This window comes from Habropoda laboriosa, unplaced genomic scaffold (genome assembly GCF_001263275.1).
Source record: "Habropoda laboriosa isolate 0110345459 unplaced genomic scaffold, ASM126327v1 scaffold145, whole genome shotgun sequence".
Classification (NCBI taxonomy): Eukaryota; Metazoa; Arthropoda; class Insecta; order Hymenoptera; family Apidae; genus Habropoda; species Habropoda laboriosa.
The window spans coordinates 1,034,626-1,054,573 of NW_017100307.1; the positions used below are offsets into that span (position 1 = coordinate 1,034,626).

The following is a 19,948-nucleotide window of genomic DNA, read 5'->3' on the forward strand; positions in this document are numbered from 1 at the left end:
GCCCAGTCCATTTGTACGTTTCATTACTCATTGTGTAATACTAGTGCATAAAAACACGTATAAAAAAAAGTATATAAATATATATGTACACATAGGTCTATTCATGGTATAGTTGTGATTAATATTCCATATAATTTTATGAAATATACTCAGCGAGTATAGCGATTCATTTTAAACGATGCCAGTGTGCACTTTGAAATCTGAATCTTCTGTGAAGTGTATGAATCAGTATAGAGTGAATGTGTTGATGTAATGATTATATAGTATGTAAGTTTCAAACGTCCTACAAAGATCTTATCTCTTATATCAAGATAAAGAACTAATAGGGATACATGAAACAGCAGAGTATATGAATGAAAAATCGATGTAAGCTAATGTATTATATTTAAGAATGTTGATTTATTTTAATCAAAATGTATTAAATCATATAAAAGAAATTACATATATCAGATTTGAACAGAACGTTTGTTGTATGACTAATGAACGATTATGACTTTAGTTTAAGGAAAATTTTTATTTTTCATTATGTTCAATTAATATAATTTAAAAAATATATAGTAGTGATTCATTAATTGCTAAACCATTCCATATTATATATAAATTGTGGTTTAAATCAAATTACGTGTCATATCGTTTTATGTCGAGATATATTGCGATTCATCGATTGCAATATTTGTAGAATATGCCACCTGTGTCATTTGTTAACAGTGTGCCGTTCCTAGGCGCATTGGGCTTCTTAAGCGGGTATTTGCGGATCTTTCAAATCTCAAAAATCTGAGTGGTTCGAACGGTGATCATTATGACCACGTTCGCTCCAGTCCTCAATATGTCATTTCTAAATCTCAATAGTCAAGGTATCTGAGGTATGGGTCATTTGGATCAACCCTACTGACGAGTTTAGCAAACGATCCCGAGACGAAATGCCTTTCTTTTTATCCCTCACCATTGCATGTCCCCACTCTTCGAGTAGTGTATGGCGCTAAAGGCTAGTAGACCGGAGATGAAGCAAGATCCATTTCTTGTTGCGTATCCGCCTTTACTAGGGGTTTGGGACGTAACATCAGTTACTTTTATATTATTTGACAGTTAAGAGCTGTGTACAAGATGGTACTACAGTAAGTGTTTTGTTTGACAATACACCTGACCAATAAGTTAAATACATCGAAGTAATAGAAGAGGAACACATACTGAATGAGAGTTTTAACAATATAATGTTGAAGCACATTTTCTTCGCAACTGCGATCATATTTGTATTTCTGTCAGAATCTGAGGTTAGAACATCAATTTATAAAACAACGAAATCTAATTGATATAATACATAATCTGTACGAACGATTGCAGGCGCAATATGATGATAAGCGATGTAAATGCATTTGTCCTAGTCTTTCATCCGTTATAAATACAACACAATCGTCATTGGAACGACAAACATATATTATAAATGTTCCACCCTCACAATGGTAATTAAAATTTCTAATATTCAATTAGTGAACTAAATCCCACGTGTTTAACATCTGTACAGTGTATTCAGCACTACATAACTTCATTTAAATTTTAATCCACAGTAACTGTGAAGATGTGGTATTAACAAAAGTAGGGGATCAGTTGAAAGGTAAAGAGGAAATTTTTTGTTCACGATGTGATTGCAAATATGAAAATAGAAACACTGCTGTAATCAAAGTAAGTCTTTTGTTAGTTTTCTTTTAGCAGGAATAATCATGAGATTATTTTTACAGATAGTGGTGATACTTGTTATTTGGGTAATATCCCTCTTAGTGATTTATATGTTATTTTTAATTTGTTTGGACCCATTATTAAACAAAAGAATTCATAAAGCTTCAACAAATATTGGCTATCATGAACATAATAATGAAGAGGTATGTTAATACAAGCTGTTATGTAATATATATAGTATATATAAAATATCAGAGTAATGTATATATGTAGTATTTACTTAAATCATTCATGTTTTAATAGGATGATCCCTCAATAGCCCCTGGTACATCTCATCCTATGGGTGAAAGAGGTAATGTTTTAAATCGCGTTGGTCATCAGCAGGACAAATGGAAACGTCAAGTTCGCGAGCAACGTCGTAATATTTATGATCGGCATACTATGCTTAACTAAATTGTACAGATCTGTTTATAGAAAGAATTAAATATGATAAATAATAATACAAAATCTATGACATTCATTTGAAGGCATTTACAAATTTTGTACATAATTTTTCCAGTTTAACTTCCATATAAACATGAAAATTTAATTCCATAAAATGATAAATAAATAATTGATCTATTTGTAAATGCCACCAAACTAGGTCACAGATGCTATGTTAACATTGCACCGAATATATATACCTAGTAATATTCAAATTTACCGAAGCTAATGTATTAAACAATAAAGTATTAAAATGTGTTATTTTTATTGGTAAGAGTATATATATTTCAATGAAACATCTTTTTTTTGTAAATAAAATATTTTACATTGTTACTTATAAATTGTTACAGGAACATGAATAATTTTACTATATGCAATGATTATTTTCATGGTATGAATAATCAAAAACATTTTGAATTGATTTACTTAATCTATATTCAATTTGTAGAAGAATTAACAGATGTAACACAGTTGAACTAATATCATTTTGGTGCAGCAGGTTTAGGTTTTTCATCTGTCTTTAGCGCGTCCTCAATTGCTTCTTTAACTGAATCATATAACGTTAAAACTAATGCTCCCCCAGTACCTCTAAGAATATTTGAAAGTGAACCCTTAAAAAACGCTGCAACACCTTCTGTTTTGGCTGTTTTCATCCAACAGTCCAATGTATTTTTATACATTATTTCTGTTTTCTTAAGGCCCGATTGCATCATCATACGTCTTCTAACTGTATCAAAAGGATATGATATGATTCCAGCCGTTGTTGTTACAACCTGTAAATAATATTATGTATTACAATTTGAAAATAATCATAAAATAATAAATAACTCACTTGCGCAATTAAAAAGGTAATATGTAGAGGGGTGTGTTTTGGATCAGGTAGCAAGCCTTTTGTGGTATCATAAAAACCGAAGTAAGCGGCTCTATAAATAATAATCCCTTGAACACTCACATTGAAACCACGATATAAACCAAAAAGACCGTCAGTCTTGAAAATTTTTACTAAACAGTCTCCCAAACCTTTGAATTCTCTTTTATCTCCTTTTCCAATATCTGCAGCTAATCTGTAACATATATTTATTACTATATTATATGAAGCTAACAGTATATACACATATGCATTACCTTGTACGAGCGAAATCAAGTGGATAAACAAATAAGAGAGATGTTGCTCCAGCAGCTCCACCAGATGCCAAATTTCCAGCAAACTGTTTCCAAAATGCATCTTTTGGGACACCTCCCAAAAATATACTTTTAAATTTATCTTTAAATGCAAAATTCAAGGCTTGGGTTGGAAAATACCGGATTACATTAGCCAGATTTCCTCTCCAAAAACTTAGAAAACCAGTTTCTTTGGGTATGCGTACAAATGCATCCATCATACCTGATAAAATTAAAATCATATAAGAATAAACAAGTATGCTGATTTATACTCAAAAACGTACCTTTATACCGATCTTCGGGTCTAATTTGTTTTGAGGTATATTGAACTTGGAGTAATAACTTTACTCTTTCCAATGGTGCAACTGCAGTCTTTGAAACAGCTGCAGAGATCCCACCAGCTAAAAAATCTACTAAAAATGACTTGTATGCATCCATATTATAAATTTTCAAGAAATATATGCATCTTCAGAGATAAATTGCAGTGTATAATGATAATAACGATTCAAATTAGAAATCATAATGTTAAGTTGATTTTAAGAGTAAGTTGCCTTCATAGGTTTATTTTAAGATAAGATTCATTTCCAACATACTGAAATTCGGGTGGAACGTTATGTAAATAAGTTTTAACCCGCATTTAACATAAGCTTTTTTAAAAGATTCTAGTTTTATAACTTCTATTGTTTCCTGTTTTTGTTTTTGATTTATAACAACAGGGTGTGCAAATTAACACAACAAATTTAATTTTAACGTTTAATCGCTTTACATAAAATCGAATCTTTTTTTCATCAATTTAAGGCGTTAAATTGGTCATACAAATTTTGTAATCAAAGCTCTGAAATATGTTTCAAGAACTATGACTATTTTTTTCCGTTAGTACAAAGAGTTTCAGATCACAGTAAATTCTAGCTAAAATTGACGCAAAATATATTAATGCATCTTTAAATGTAGGAAGTATAACTAAACATTAAGTAAAGATATTTAAATTTCAGGGACTAGACATAGTTACTTAACATCAAACCACATTGAACAATTGTTAAATATTAGCACTTCCGTTTCTAAAATACGCATACCCGTTAATAATATCAATACATTTGGAAGGTACGTACAGCATATTTAGAGGAATGTTTCGGCACATAGTGGCAAAGTTATATACGTATGGACAAAACTGGACCATCTTTGGTCAATATGAGATTCAAAAAGATATATTTGCATTTGTTTCTCTTCTCTTCTAAGTGCATAAAAGTTTAATTAAAAAAATAATAAACATAAAATCTTAATACGAGTTTAACTTATTTCATTACATAAAATAAAATTGGACTTTAATGAGCCTTCAATATCGATTAAATAAAATACACATTCACTGCCTGTATAACTTAGGCATTCATTGCTATCTATTGCGTATCAGTGGAGTAATGGAATACGAATGTTGTGCGAATATATTCACAATTTATAATCTATTTTCGAATATGTATACCAATTTGAATACACTTGTTTTTAAAATATCCATTCAAAATTGGCACTAATCGAAAGTGATATATTTTTAATTACCTGGCAGTGAAAATACTGAACTTTTTATTCAACGAAATATCATCGAAGTTAAAACTTGTAAATTAACTCTAATATGCAACAGCATATTAAAATAAATGTGTGTATCAAAGACTCGTTAAATACTTAGTACGAGTATGAATGTGGTCAGGAAGTATTTAAAACTCTTGTACCATTTGTTTAAGCAGCATGAACGGACTGAAAAAGAAGTAATAATTAGGTTTTCTTACATTGATATACGTCAGACATTAATTATTATGATTAGCGTACCTTTGCAATATCCACGCCTGTTAAATTTTTAACCAATTCTGGCACACGTGTTACGATACTAAAAACTTCTTCAGTTAGTTTCTCTGCTCCAACAGTTCCATTTCCACTCGAAACCATTGTTATTTTCTTTGCTTGAGATAAAGGTGCTGCAACTTCAGCTGCAACCTGTAAAACATTAAACATAAAAGATTTATATTAGTAAATAAAAGAACATTGTAATTACAATTTAAAATCTTATCCAATTACTTTAGGAAGAGTGTCAAGCATCATATCTATCATAGCGGCACTCTTGTATTCATGCCATGCCGAAGCTTTCTTTGCCATTTGTTCCGCTTCTGCTTTAGCCTTTGCTTCAATAGCAAAGGCTTCTGCTTCACCGCGAATTTTGATGGCTTCAGCTTCTGCCTCAGCTTCCATTACTAAACGCATTTTATTAGCTTCAGCTATCTTTTCTAATCTACAAATATAATGTTTATTAATATTCATTTTCCAATTCCTTAACTTCACGTAACTTACCTATATTTTTCTGCATCAGCTGGACGTCGTACAGTTGCATCTAATTCTCTTTCACGTCTTAACATCTCTTGCTCTTGTACCGCGATTTCTTGTCCGCGTTCAACTACTTTTATTTGCATTTGTTCTTCCATAATTCTTTGTTTAGTTTTTGCAGCTTGTAATTCAAATGCCATTTCCGCTTCTGCTTTCTATAGATAATACATCGTATGTAATAAACATGTATAATTTATTTAAGGGATGATAAAAGCAAAAAAAAATACTTACTTTAGTTTGCACTTCCATATCATAAGCGGCTTTTTTTAGTTCGAAATCTCGCTGTGCTTTAGCAATATCGGTATCGTTAAGGAAACGGGCAGCCATTCTTTGTTCCTCAGCAATAGCTTCACGAATCTGAGCATCTCTACGAGCTTCTGCCTCTCCAATTCTTGCGTCACGCTTCACTTCAGCAGTTCGTGCCATTCCAAGAGCTTTTAGATACCCCTATAAATAATTGACAAATGTTTAATGTTATATAGTTACCAAGAATACTGTTTTTCCGTTAAGAATTTTGTTTAGTAACATTATGTAGGAACCGACGGAAAAATTTTGAGGGACCCAACGGGAATCGAACCCGGACCTTTGGCTTAGCAAAGCCGAGGGCTTTGCGCACTACGCCAACTACTCCCTCTCTATTCTCCCTTGTCGGTTTCCTATTTGGGTATGGAGGCCCCGATACTACCACTCGGCCATCCTGAACTGACATTCGCCCTCGAATGTCCTAAAGTTCAACAACTCAACACTTTCGGGTACACTCCCCCACACAGTGGCACACAGCCAAAACAATGCATTTTTGGGAGACGTGCAACCCTCAATATGTTTTCATCGCACAACTCTTGGCTTCGTGTAGCCGTAGCTGTCTCCATCCCGGACGAGCCCCCATTTGTAGGAACCGACGGAAAAATTTTGAGGGACCCAAACGAGAGAATCGACCCCGGGACCTTCGGCTTAGCAAGCCGAGGCTTTGCGCACTACGCCAACTACTCCCTCTCTATTCTCCCTTGTCGGATTCCTATTTTGGTATGGAGGCTCCGATACTACAATTAATTTCAGCATTGAATTTTTGTTCAGCCTGAATTACACAAAGGCAGCATACAGTAAGAGTACCACACTTATTTGAATGACAAAGTTTTGCAAATATGTATAGAAAGTTTTTGCTACCCACTGAAGCAAGCACTTGAAATATGCTCTAAATTCCACATTATTTGAATATTAACAATTTATACTAATATTGTTTGAACAGCTGTGCATTGGCATTATATGTAGTGATAAAACAAAATTTGAACGTACCTTTGCCCCCTGAAAGTAACAAAACAAAAATGTATTCAATATTTACAGCGTACAAGATTGGACTACATTAACTCATATTAATAAAAATTACTTATAAATATCATAAAACCACTTAAAGGGGGACTTTTGACACCAAAAAGACTTTATGAGTACATATCACAGTATAGCATATTCAATTGTTTTACACTTTTTGCATAAAAATTCTTCCTAAGTTGTTGAACATAAAATAAATGATTTTTAATGGAGAAAAAATTAACTTACTTCTTCATCTCGAATATCTTTTAAAGTATAGGACACAACAGTAATGCCCATATTCACTAGATCACTGCTTGCTACTTCGAAAACTTCTTTGCTGAATTTTTTACGGTCCTTGTATATCTCCTATGGTGCACAAGCAACATAAATTAAATAAAATTAATATTTCTTTCCACATATAAATTCAATTAAAATAATTCAAAATGCTCTTTATTATACCTCTACTGTCATGCTTCCCATTATAGCTCTTTGATGTCCTTCCAATGTTACAAGTGCAATATTATGAATTTCTTCTTCAGTTTTTCCAAGAAACTGTTCACATGCTGTAGATAACATTTCCTCATTTTGCCCTTGTATCTTGACCTTCAAACATGTACATAAATCATTTTTTAATAAATTGTCATTCAATTATTTGTATGTATACACTAATTATAATGTAAGTTAATATTTTTTACCTGTGCAATTCCTGTTACAGAAATTGGTACACCTTGACATGTATATACAGTTGGACTTTCCACTTGTAAAGTATAATTTAGCGCTTTAATGTTTCAGTTTTAATAGTATAAAAATTACTTACTTTTGCACTTGTTGGACCATTGGCCACACAAATACTCGGCCACCAGGTACTAATAGAGGCTTGCTGTAGCAGCAGCCTTGAAAAAACGTCAAAAATAAGTCGTAAATCGAATGCGGAAAAAATTAAACATACGATCCTAAATATCATCTTAAATTTGTGTCAGAGATAGAAAAAAATAAACGGGTTGTTAAATGATACAGTAATATAAATCGGTATTGAATATGTGAAATTAATTACAAGAAATTAAAAGTGTAATACAAAACTGATTTCTCTACTTCATTGCGAACTAAATCTTCCCAATCAATTAATTGACAAAGTACTCCTCCCATGTCGGCTTACTTGAAGCACGTAGAAAGCGAATAAATCATAACAAATATTTGTGTATATAATTACCTGACACTACAAGAGCCTCGTTCGGCCCACAAGTAACAAATCCATAACTCATAGTTGCAAGTGTAAAGAAAAACAATAGTTAATGCAAGTTTAAAGGGATCGAATTTCGGTGTAATCCCTCTACAGTCAATTGACGTCGCTACGATGTCGTCATTCTGAGATACTATCGGAGCTTATGCCGAGTTTGCAATAGACGCGAAAAACGTACGCACAAGTTTCGTGACATACATGTCCGTAGTCTTTCGCATGAAATCATATACAGTAATCAGATACGTTTAATCATACAATTTTTATAACTTAATAATAGGTCAAAATTTATTTTACATATTTTATATATGTATATATAAATAATACATTATGAAATATGTCATTATGAAATACATCATTCTTCTTTTTATATTACAGATTATTTTAAAATCGCCTAAATTGTTTTTTAAATCTCTCATAATGGTAATCATCAGTTGCTTTTTCTCCATTATCTTTTCGTTTTCCTTTATAATCATCACGAGGAGCTGCAATCTGTTTTTTATCATCAGAATCTTGTTTTGACTTTTGAAAATCTGTATCTTCTATATTAACTGAAAAACAAATATAAAAAATAATATTTATGTATTACATAAGATAATTTAAGTTGGATAAAGGTAAAAATAAAATAAATAATTTACATCTATTGTGTTGTACAAAATTCACAGCCATATTTGTTGGTACAAACTGAGAGGGACCATCTTTCTTTCTGTGTCTATCCCACAGCAATTTTAACTTAGCTTCTTCTGTAGCTTCAATATTACGAATTTTTGCTCTACAAATATTTTTTTATTTATAATAAAAATGTTTACTTTCATGAACAATTTGCTGAAAAATTCAAACATGTAAAAAACATACTCTATTCCAAGGTCTACCTCTGGAATGCCAGATAACATTTGATTTGAAAGCATTTCTTCACTCCTATGTGCAGAACTTTGTCTTAAATGTTCAGGTACTGCTTGCAAAGCTGCTTCTTCTGGTGAACAATAAGATCCTTTCTCACTATTGGATCCATTTTCTGTTTTGTCTTCATTTTTACTTTTCCTCTTTGATAATTCTTCTTCAATATATTTTACCCTAAATAAATGAATGTAGAAATTATGAATTGATTACTTAATTTTTAATATTATAAAATGTTCCAATACTAACATTTCCTCATCTTCGTCTCTTTTATTAGTTTCTGCATTAAACTGTGTACCAATTCCTGTTTCATATGCATCATTTTGTTTTAATTTTGTATTTTTTAATGCAGCCATATTTACCATCCCTCCAGTTTTTACATTAAAAGGATCTGACTGAAAAAAATATTTCCATAAAAAAGTTCTATCTTTTATTTACTAATTACTGTATCATACTTACTGTCATTACATCAGGTGTTACATTTTCCCCAAGAGCTAATCCAACAACGTTTACTCCTTTCGGACGCTCGCGAAGTTTTTGTATAATTTTCATTTCTTCAACTTTTTCTCTAAATAAATATGCATTTATCACAATCAAGTAATGTTTTTATATTTAACTGCTGCCTAATCTCTACTACATATATTTGTATTTATCATTTACCTGACAGATGCTTCTTCACTTTCGTTGTCATCTTCATCTGATGAAGCCTGTCGTTTCCTTAGTGGTTTCCTTGATCTTTTTTTAAATTGTATTCTATTTTCTTCCGTACTAGTCATCTGTTTCAAAGGACACATTAAAACAAAGATTTTCTACTAATTTCCTATTAATAAATATTAACAACAACGTTTGCAAATAAAAAAATAAGTAAACAGCGCAAAAATTTACAGGTTAACACACACTACGAATTGATAACAGATTTGAAACACTTTATGTCATTTTACAATGATGAAAAAGTACATCGCTATCAACATATGTATTCCATGAGTTATAAAGATATCAGATGTGAAAGTTAGTAGAAAATATATGAATGCAAGATATCCCATGAAAAAAACTATAGGAAGGTTTTCTATCTAGAACTCATTTTTTCTTTGATTAAACTACACGTGAGAAATAACAGGTGTACGGCACGGTTTAATGTCAATGCGGATTGTTTTCTACTCTTCTAAAATATGAGAAACTGAATTTAATAAATTAGTATTTTCAAATATTTTAGCAACATGAAGAATAAACCAACTCGTCATAAAGAATTAAACACATTTCAGGTATGAAATATATATAAAAAATTTTTTTAACAAGCATTTTTTAAACCATTTTTTTCGTATAGTTTAAATCATTTTCTGAAAGAGTGAGTGAAATTGACGTCGATGTATTTCACCGTGTTGCCCACCGAAACGAGGAGAACAATGAAGAAATTGAAACATATTTTCACGAGACACTTCAAAAATGGAATTATCTTAACCTTACAGAAGGTTATAGCAACTTTAAAAAGAAAGTTCGCAACATTATCACACTCCCACAATTGGTAAATCAAAAGCAATTCGTAATAGACACATTAATAGAATATTTGGAAAAAAAAGATGTTTTATTTCTACAACCAATTTTAGAGTAAGTGTTGAATGAAAAATTCTATCAATTAGCAAATTGATAAATGTAGACTAAAAGACTACTTTAATAGATATTTTTTACAGATTAGTGGTAGCTGTATCTAAAGATTTACAAAAAGATTTTTATGAATATTTCCCTAAATTTCTGACAATTATTGTTGACTTATTACAAACCAAAGATACAGAACAAATAGAGTATACATTTACATCATTAGCTTATTTGTTCAAATTTTTATGGAGATATCTGGTTAAAAATGTTAAAACTGTTCTTGACCTATTGCTACCATTATTGGCAGATACACAACCAGCCTATATAAATAGCTTTGCAGCTGAAAGCTTTGCATTTGTGGCACGTAAGATTAAAGATAAAGATTCTTTCTTGAAAACAATATTGCATATTTTAAAGAATAATCCTAATGGAGTACCAGGATGTAGCAAATTATTATTTGAAATAGTGTCTGGTACACCAGGACTATTTCATTCATGTGCAGAACAAATGCTTTCATTATATATTAATGCACTGAATAATGAACATCTGAACCAAAACATAATATTTGAATTACTAAAAGAAATTTTTAATTGCTTATTGCAAAATATACACCCACAGAAATGTCAAATATTCTGGTCTGTGTTCTTAAATGTAACAGATATATCTATTGAGAAAACTAAGCATTTCCAACCAACAGTTGAGAGAGAGAAAAGTTTGGTTCTCATGCTGCAGTTATTAAAAATTGTTATTATTCATAAAAATGGAAAGTTTGTTATGGATCCTGCATTACTGATTAGAAAATTGGTACAAATTTTAGATACTTTTGAAAATGAGAATGATGTGTTGCAGGAATCCATAAATGTATCAGTTGCTATTCTTTTGGCAGACAATGTTAAGTTAATGCAAGAAACATCTAGCCAGGTGTTATTCAAAATTATGGCTGTGAAAGATATTAAATTATTATACAAAGCTGTTGAAAGTTTAATACACTATTCATCATTTGAAACATTGGTATTGCCGCATATAATACGACACAGCATTTCCACTAATTTCAATCATGATACTTTACAGTTGTTTAGCAAGATTGTTAAAGTAAAGGCTCTCTTGTGTATCAATGGTATCAGTTTAAATAAATGGACGAATTATATTTTAGATATACGAGGTGCGAAACCTGAAAGTATCAGCTACTTTAAAAAAAAATTAGAAGCTTTGTTGGATGATAATGTATCAACAAATGCATTAAAAATGTTAATTATTTTACCACATTTGAAGCCTTTACCAGAAAAGTTCAGAGACATTCTAAAAAAGGGAATATTATCTCTGTATAAACGAATACTAAATAACACAAATACAGAAAGTGATATGATCAAATTATGTTTGACATTCTTGATAGCTTTGGAATCAGCAATTCACATTTTCGAACCAGAAATTTTGCACAAGTTTCTGGAAATCAACGATATAAAAATATTAGATTTAATTACTAAATATCCTGATAATAAATTTATTTTGAATGCAACAGATTTATGCATAACATATTTTAGTACTTCGGAATACCAAGAAATGTACGTGAATCAAAGTGTGTTTGATAATTTGAAAAATAGTATTGCACAGAAATTGAGTTCACCCTTCGGTGACGTTCGTTTAGTAGTAACACATTTATATTCTTTATTTGCCAATGTTAAAGCAATTAAATCATCCATAATAAACACCGAAACGGTTGAAAAAAGTGTTATGGAACACATGTATTTGGCAGAATCTGAACCTATTACAGTACAAAATTATCGGAGTAGATTACTCCATTTACAAGCATTATCATTCGAAAATAATGCCGTGACAAATTTAGATTTCAAATATTACGAACTTCCGTTACGATATTTACTAGGAAATATGTATATAAATTTTTCTTTACTATGGAATAATGTAAGTCAGATTATAGCTTCATATGCAAACAAACAATGCGAACCATTTTGGCCTATATTCTTGGATGAATTAAAACGTGATCATACAGTAACTCCAGATTATAAGCCATCATTTGAGTGTGAAATTATTTCTGAAATAGAAACTTCAATACAAAAAAGTAATGATAATCCAGACTATGAGAATCACGAAATTCTTCTGTGGAAATGTATGTCCAGTTTTTCGCAATTCTGTGAAACGAAAAACAGAGATATAACAGGATTATTCATTGATTTTGTAAATGACAATTTTTTCAAGACGAATTCTGAAGATGCTAAGTGTTGTAGTATTTTAAAAATGCAAGAAGCGAATACCGATAACGAAATGGAAATTGATGCGCAAAGTGAAGATGATAGTGAATCTGAAGAAAAAGAGGAGAAGGAGGAAAAAGAAACTATATCTCCCATTAGTACAAAATTAAAACAAAAAGAATCTAAACAAGTAACTAAATTTATACTTAGTAGGAATTATAAAGTGAAGCTTTTAATTGCTCAGCTAGAAATATTTGAAAAGATAACAAATCCAAAAACATTGTACAGAGAATCAGAGATGCAAAAAATTTATTTAGATTTACTGTCATCAAAAAATTCTGACATTCAGAAGGGTGCTTTAAATTGTCTTCTGACTTATAAGTACAAATATTTATTACCTTACAAAACCAATTTGCTCGGTTTAATTGATGAAAAAAATTTGAAGACTGAACTGACACGTTTCAAGATTGATCAGGAAAGTAACATGATACAAAACGAACATCGCGAAGAATTGATACCTATACTGATGAGAATAATTTACGCAAAAATGGTTACAAAAATAGGGATGAGGACTGGTGGTAAAGCCGGGGGTGCTGTAAGACGGAAAATGATTTTACGTTTTCTAGCTGGCACTCAAGAGGACGAAATGATTATATTTACGAAAATGGCATTTAAACCTTTTAAGAGGTTCATGTCCCTGGAAATGAATGAGAAAGTTAACTTAAAGCAGCTAACACAGAAGATTATTGATACTGTGGATTTGAGCAATGTTATTCCACCTAAACGTTTGCAAAGTGCTATTAATTTACTTGGAATTTTAATAGAGCAATGTGGTAGCAAAATGGGTCAGAAATTGTTACCATTTTTGCTTCGTTTGGTAATATGCATTCTGGCAGAAGTTACTGGAATTTTACAAAGATCAGATCGAGTTTATGTCGGTTTCTTAACATCTATCAGAAACGTGAGAACAAGCTGCATCTTAATATTAACAAGGTTCTTTAACCACTTTGAAGACTATGCATGGAATGACCACGAAGTGGATGCTTTGTTTAATGTAGCTGTATTTCCACAATTAGAAAAATTACCCATGGAGGGTATTCATAGTCCTACTCCATTATTAAAGCTGATGATGTCGTGGAGCCAAAACTCGCGTTATTATCCATTATTTATAAAATATCGCGATGACGATAAGTCTGTTAGCCCTCTACCATACGTGATGAGACTTTTATTAGGCCCAAAAACTCATGCATCTGTAATTAATGCTATTCTTGAAATGATCCAAAAAATGGTAACATTGCAAGACTATGGAAAGATAAATGAAAATGATATGGAAGTTGATACAGCATTTGTTCCTTTAACACCTATGCTTAATAACTTGCTTGAAATAAACGAGGAAGCCGTATCCAATGGTGTTAATTACGGCTCTACTATACTCCTCCCTCATGTGTTTAGTATTTTAGAATATATTAAAAATAAACTTCAGAAGTCAAACAGGGGGATAAATAAAACAGAATTAGTGATTTTATCACGTATCTCCGAATTTGTGAAAGATGCAGATGCATCTGATGTACTTCTTACACTTACTCTACCAATATTAACTAAAAAGGCAGGAGCTGGAGAAGCAGAAGACACGATTATGGAATTAATTACTACCGTGATAAATCTTACGAAACAAGTTAAAAATCCGATAATTCATATACGCGCAATTTTGCCCTTATTAGGTGTAATAACGACATTACCTGCTCGTAGATTGCTTCTGGAACTGTACAAAATCATCGTTGAAAAATCGTCCGAAGATGATCGCGAGACATTAATGAAAAATTATAATTTACTAAGTGATCTTAATGCATGGGATCGTAGATGGATCGATCAACCAGATTTCCAGAAAAGGTTGGATGCCTTTTCTGAAATTAATAATGCAATAGAAAAGAATGAGATCACTTTAGAGTTTGGCATAGCTATTATTTATAATTGTTATTACTTTCTTAAAAATGAAGGAGATTTAGCATTAAGAGATAATGCAGGACAATGCCTCAAAGTTCTTGGTTGTAAATTGGCAAAAGAACACAAAGGAAGTATAGTGGATAGACGATATTTAATGGATGATACAATTTTGGCTCTGATAAGAAGAGGGATAACTGCTAAGAATGAATTTGTAAAACTTCAGTCAATAGCTTTCTTAGGACACATGGCCATGGAATGTGCAGATGTTCATCCTGTTTTGCGAGATTTGTCGCTATTAACTAACAAAATGGATCCTGAAGTAGATTTCTTTGAAAATATGCAACATTTGCAGCTGCACAGAAGAGCAAGAGCACTGCTTAAATTCTGCAGCATAGTAAAATCATTGAAGAAGACATTGAATCCAAGAACCTTAACACAATTTATTTTTCCTCTTGCTTCTTCATATTTGTGCAATGAAGCTTTTGCACATAAAAACAGCATTGTTGATGCTGCAATAGAAGCAGTTGGAACAGTGTGCAAACTCTTGCCATGGCACCAGTACGAAGTTATATTAAAACATTACTTAGATAAATTAAGGGGCTCTATAGAATTTCAAAAACAACTTGTCAGAATCATTGTCATTATTTTGGATTCTTTTCATTTTAATCTGTCGAAGTATACTCCTATAGAAGGATCTTCAGATTTAAAAGCTATCAAAGAAGTTTCTGAAAAAGAAGCAGTTTCCGATGAAAAGAAAGAAGACGACAAAAACGTTGAGGAAAACATTGATGATAAAAACATTGAACAAGATGTAGGAGAAAAGTTAGACGAAGTTTTAAACTCTGAAAATATAGACAATGTTGCAGAAACTGTAGAAAGTGTTCAAAAGGAGACACAGGAAGAAATACCTGTGGTGGAGAAACAAACAATTCTTTCACAGTACAGAGCACGACGAGTTGTGTTTAGTATATCCAAGCAATTATTACCTCAGCTCCATCGCTCTATTGTAGCAAGAACGAGTCGGGAGAATAGTCACAAAATTAACAAGAAAAGAGTTGCGGCAGATAACGAGGAAGAAGAATTAATGCGAGTCCCAATTGCACTTGCTTTTGTCAAATTATTACAAAAATTACCTGAGCACATTTTAGAGATTAATTTACCAGGGTAAGTATATACATCTATCTTTATATGAAACTAATAAATAATAATTTATTAAAATAATATTACCGATTATTTCAGAATTTTTATGAAGTTATGTACATTCCTGAAATCACGTTTGGACTCAGTACGACGGGTTACTCGCGAAATATTACAAAAAATTATGATAACTTTGGGTCCGAAATATCTTAATCATCTTTTAAGAGAAATGAATACCTTATTGACGAAAGGTTTCCAAGTTCACGTTCTTGCATATACAGTACAAGCAGTGTTAGTTGCTTTGAAACCATATTATCAAAAATTCGATATTAACAACAGTCTTCAAAGTATTTTATCTGTAAGTACTGTTATAAATTTTTTTAAAGTAATAGTTTCACATTTACTGTAATAAATCATGTGCTCTAATTTATTAGGTATGTAAAGTAGATTTATTTGGACTAAGTGCAGAAGAGAAAGAAGTAATAGGAATCGTGAGGAATGTTTCAGAAGCAAAATCCACAAAAAGTTTTGATATTTTTCATATATTGGCAGAATATATTACTGAATCTTGCTTGGTAGATTTGATTATGCCATTAAAAGAAGTGCTCATGAAAACGCACTCGTATAAAACTATACAGAAAGTAGTAGAGTGTTTAAGGAATATAGTATTGGGTTTAGCTGATAATACCTTCATAGCATTGGATCAAATGTTGATATTCCTTTATGGTGTAGTCTCCAAAAGTATTCCCGAATTCATGCCCGAGAAGAACGATAAACAACTTACAGAGAAACAAGTGGAAGTTCTGACTAGATATAAGTCAGATTGTTTCATCATACCTCCAGAACCAAAGAATAAAATGGGTATAAAAGTGGCTTCTAAAACATCAAAGAATACGAATGTCCATGTCATTGTAGAATTCGGTTTAAAACTATTCCATATTTTATTGAAAAGAGACAAAATTTCCAATAAAGAGTTCAAGCCCTTGATAGAACCATTTATACCTCTCATAAGTGAATGCTTAAAGTCTCAACATGTTAAGGTAATTTTATTTCCTTATTATTATAAATAATACTAAAATAATCCATGGTATTATATTTTAAAATTATATTAATTGCTGTTTTAGTTGAGCACTTTGAGTTTGCAATGTTTAAGTTGGTTGCTCAAAATGAATCTATCTTTGGTACAAGAAACAATCTCGGATATCTGTGAATCTATCTTTAGTATATTGCACAAATATGCCGCGGCAAGTTTGAGCAAAGGAGACAATTTTGATCTAGTGATGGCTGGTTTCAAATGTATGTCTGTAATCGTCCGTGATGTGAAAAACTATACAATCACTACAGATCAACTGAAGGCCCTGATCATGTATGCTGAACAAGATATGCACGACACTGACAAACGGGCGACAGCGTTTGGTTTACTTAAAAGTATAATTGCTCGAAAAATGATTCTTCCGGAGATGTATCTAGTCATGGAGAAAGTTGCTGCCTTAAGTGTTACATCTGAACTGGAACATGTTAGATTACAATCACGTTCCGTTTTTTATTCCTACCTGATGGAATATCCTCTTGGCAAACATGTGAATAAGCATGTAGCATTTTATTTGACACAACTTAGCTATGAGATGCAGCCTGGTCGACTCAGTGCTTTGGAAATGCTTCACAGTATTATAACAGGATTTCCATTAGTGAGTACATTTAACTCCCTTGCTCGTTCTCTTTATGTATCAAAGAAAATTAGTAAGTTTATTTAATACTTATAATTTTAGAAAACTTTGATCGCCAAGTCAAGCCTCATATTCATAATGGCGGGTGCACGGTTGATAAATGACGATGATCCAACATGTCGGAAATTGTGCGCCAAATGTATCAAAGAAATGATTACACGTATTCCTCATAATGAAAGGAGTAAACTTTTTGATATAGTCGTAGCATGGTTAAAAGATATTAAAGTAATTACTCAACATTAAATCGTAACGATATACAGTATATTCGGTGCTATTAAATTACTTCATTGCGCATTATTTCAGGTAACGCATCGAACCTTGGCTGCTCAGCTATGTGGTATATTTGTAACAGTGGAAAAAGATACTTTTGAGTCTCGTTTAAAAGAAATACTACCCTTCCTTGTGAAACAATTTCACCCAAGTTTCAACGATGACGACAAACCAGGTCGTTTTGTGAAATTACGTAAGCCAAGAGAAATGCGGGTAGAAATGCATCGTAATATCAAGAATCCAGAGAGAATGAGAGACCACCATATGTTCCAAGTACTGCAACTGTTGCTGAAAGTATCAGCAAATTGTACAGCATTCCTAAAAAATGAAGAACACAAAGAAGCTGTTTGTTCATTTGCTGGTGAGTTTTAATACATCATTATACTATACAATCATTTTCTTAACACTAACAAAATCTTGTATACATTTCAGAATATAGTCAATCCTTATTGGCCCATCCTCACTCATGGGTTCGTCTAGCAGCATCTCAAATGATCGGTTTTATTTTAGCAGCTCTTGACGTTGATAAAATTATATACTTGTTAGAAAATCCAGAAAAATGCGAAACGGAAATCAATTACATTTATCAGGATCCTATCACCACTATAAGATCTTTGACTTTAGATTTAATTGCACAACTACAACCTGACCTGATTTTGGAAGACTTAGCCGATCAAGCTGTTAAAAATTTGATTTTTATCGCACGAATTTTGAAATCTGTAAAGACAATTAATACTAGGACTGCTGATCAAGAAGATGATATTAAACATACGGAAAAAGATCAATTATCCCTTTCTTGGGTGGTTAAAAAACTGAGAAAGGCTGTAAATGTAGAGATAGTTAAAGCTCCCCAATCGATAGTAGTGGTACAGTATACATGATGATAACCATATGTATTTTTGTCTTTTTATTAATGCAAAAGAAGTAATTGGAATATAAATTCGTTTTTAGCGGATTGCTTACTTTAAGTGGGTTGCCGGCGTAGTGGCTACAATATCGATGGAATATTTAAACGTGGCCCTTTTTAATATTATGTCGCCAATTGTACGCGAGATATCGCTTACGGAAGACAAAAATGTCGCTTTAAGACGATTGGCAAAAGAAGCGGCCACGATGATTAAAAAACGTTTAGGCATCGAAGAGTATAATAGATTATTGAGCAAAATACAACAGAAGTTGGATATTAAGAAAGCGGAAAGGAAAAAAATACGTACGCAACAGGTAATCTCTTACGTTATTTTTCTCTTGTGGAATGAATAAGAAAAAATGACTAGCAAGAAATATTGCAATCTTTTTTCCTTGTAGTTTGTAACGGATCCAGAATTGGCTGCTAAACGTAAGATTGCAAAACAGCAAAAAAAGAAAGAAGCCAAAAAAAGAAAATTGGATACCATTAGAGGGAAAAAAGTAATGAAAAAACGTCCTAAAAAAGAAGTTGATTTGGATGTTATATAAACTTCCTAGTTTAAGGAAATTGTCGATGTAAAATAATACGACACATGTTCCGACATGTTGACGGCATTCTTAGAATAATGTAAATTCGATATGCATATGCGATAAGCAAATGATACGTGTATCATACTTTTGTAGATTTACGTACGTGAATATGCACATATGTATGTTTATAATTGTACTTTACTTATATTGTACGAACATTCGTTGTAAAGTAAAATGAAGTAATTTGTAATATAAGGAAAAAATAGTATATGATTGCGCAATGCATGTCGTTATATCTTGAATACCCTTATATTTAAATAAAAAGATATTGAAATATTTAAATTGGTCACATAATTTTGATGTTCCAACAAGTATTCGATTATTCTCGAACTAAAAATTTTAAAATTCAATTTAAATAACTACACGTGAAGATATTCAGATCTATTCCAAGAATTCATTTTTACTTATACCTGTATGAATATTATCTGTCCTTGATCTTTTCTAGG

General features: G+C 31.7%; 5 protein-coding genes across 5 annotated transcripts; 2 read left to right on the forward strand and 3 right to left on the reverse strand.

Annotated features, from left to right (window-relative positions):
• Positions 1-1,055: 1,055 nt before the first annotated feature.
• On the forward strand, positions 1,056-2,377 carry LOC108574072 (uncharacterized protein CG1161). Its single transcript, XM_017936584.1, has 5 exons — positions 1,056-1,271; positions 1,342-1,460; positions 1,566-1,680; positions 1,737-1,877; positions 1,978-2,377. The coding sequence occupies exons 1-5, from the start codon at positions 1,212-1,214 to the stop codon at positions 2,125-2,127; spliced, it is 585 nt and encodes a 194-aa protein (XP_017792073.1). The 5' UTR covers positions 1,056-1,211; the 3' UTR covers positions 2,128-2,377.
• A 262-nt stretch (positions 2,378-2,639) lies between these two features.
• LOC108574025 (ADP,ATP carrier protein-like) lies at positions 2,640-3,756 on the reverse strand. Its single transcript, XM_017936521.1, has 4 exons — positions 3,603-3,756; positions 3,283-3,541; positions 2,990-3,221; positions 2,640-2,930 (listed from the first exon to the last, which is right to left on the reverse strand). Exons 1-4 carry the CDS (start codon positions 3,754-3,756, stop codon positions 2,640-2,642), a joined length of 936 nt encoding a protein of 311 aa, XP_017792010.1.
• A 1,227-nt stretch (positions 3,757-4,983) lies between these two features.
• LOC108574036 (flotillin-1) lies at positions 4,984-8,255 on the reverse strand. The gene is made up of 11 exons (XM_017936537.1): positions 8,204-8,255; positions 7,810-7,886; positions 7,689-7,778; positions 7,453-7,596; positions 7,240-7,359; positions 6,979-6,987; positions 5,917-6,132; positions 5,653-5,840; positions 5,383-5,593; positions 5,137-5,301; positions 4,984-5,064 (listed from the first exon to the last, which is right to left on the reverse strand). Exons 1-11 carry the CDS (start codon positions 8,253-8,255, stop codon positions 5,047-5,049), a joined length of 1,290 nt encoding a protein of 429 aa, XP_017792026.1. The 3' UTR covers positions 4,984-5,046.
• A 359-nt stretch (positions 8,256-8,614) lies between these two features.
• On the reverse strand, positions 8,615-9,903 carry LOC108574074 (uncharacterized protein C9orf78). The gene is made up of 6 exons (XM_017936586.1): positions 9,788-9,903; positions 9,587-9,695; positions 9,377-9,522; positions 9,086-9,304; positions 8,869-9,002; positions 8,615-8,781 (listed from the first exon to the last, which is right to left on the reverse strand). The coding sequence occupies exons 1-6, from the start codon at positions 9,901-9,903 to the stop codon at positions 8,615-8,617; spliced, it is 891 nt and encodes a 296-aa protein (XP_017792075.1).
• Positions 9,904-10,258: 355 nt separating this feature from the next.
• On the forward strand, positions 10,259-19,460 carry LOC108574055 (small subunit processome component 20 homolog). Its single transcript, XM_017936565.1, has 11 exons — positions 10,259-10,389; positions 10,452-10,732; positions 10,816-16,035; positions 16,111-16,366; positions 16,443-17,048; positions 17,133-17,696; positions 17,778-17,960; positions 18,039-18,366; positions 18,438-18,871; positions 18,957-19,226; positions 19,311-19,460. Exons 1-11 carry the CDS (start codon positions 10,345-10,347, stop codon positions 19,458-19,460), a joined length of 8,337 nt encoding a protein of 2,778 aa, XP_017792054.1. The 5' UTR covers positions 10,259-10,344.
• The last annotated feature ends 488 nt before the right edge of the window (positions 19,461-19,948 follow it).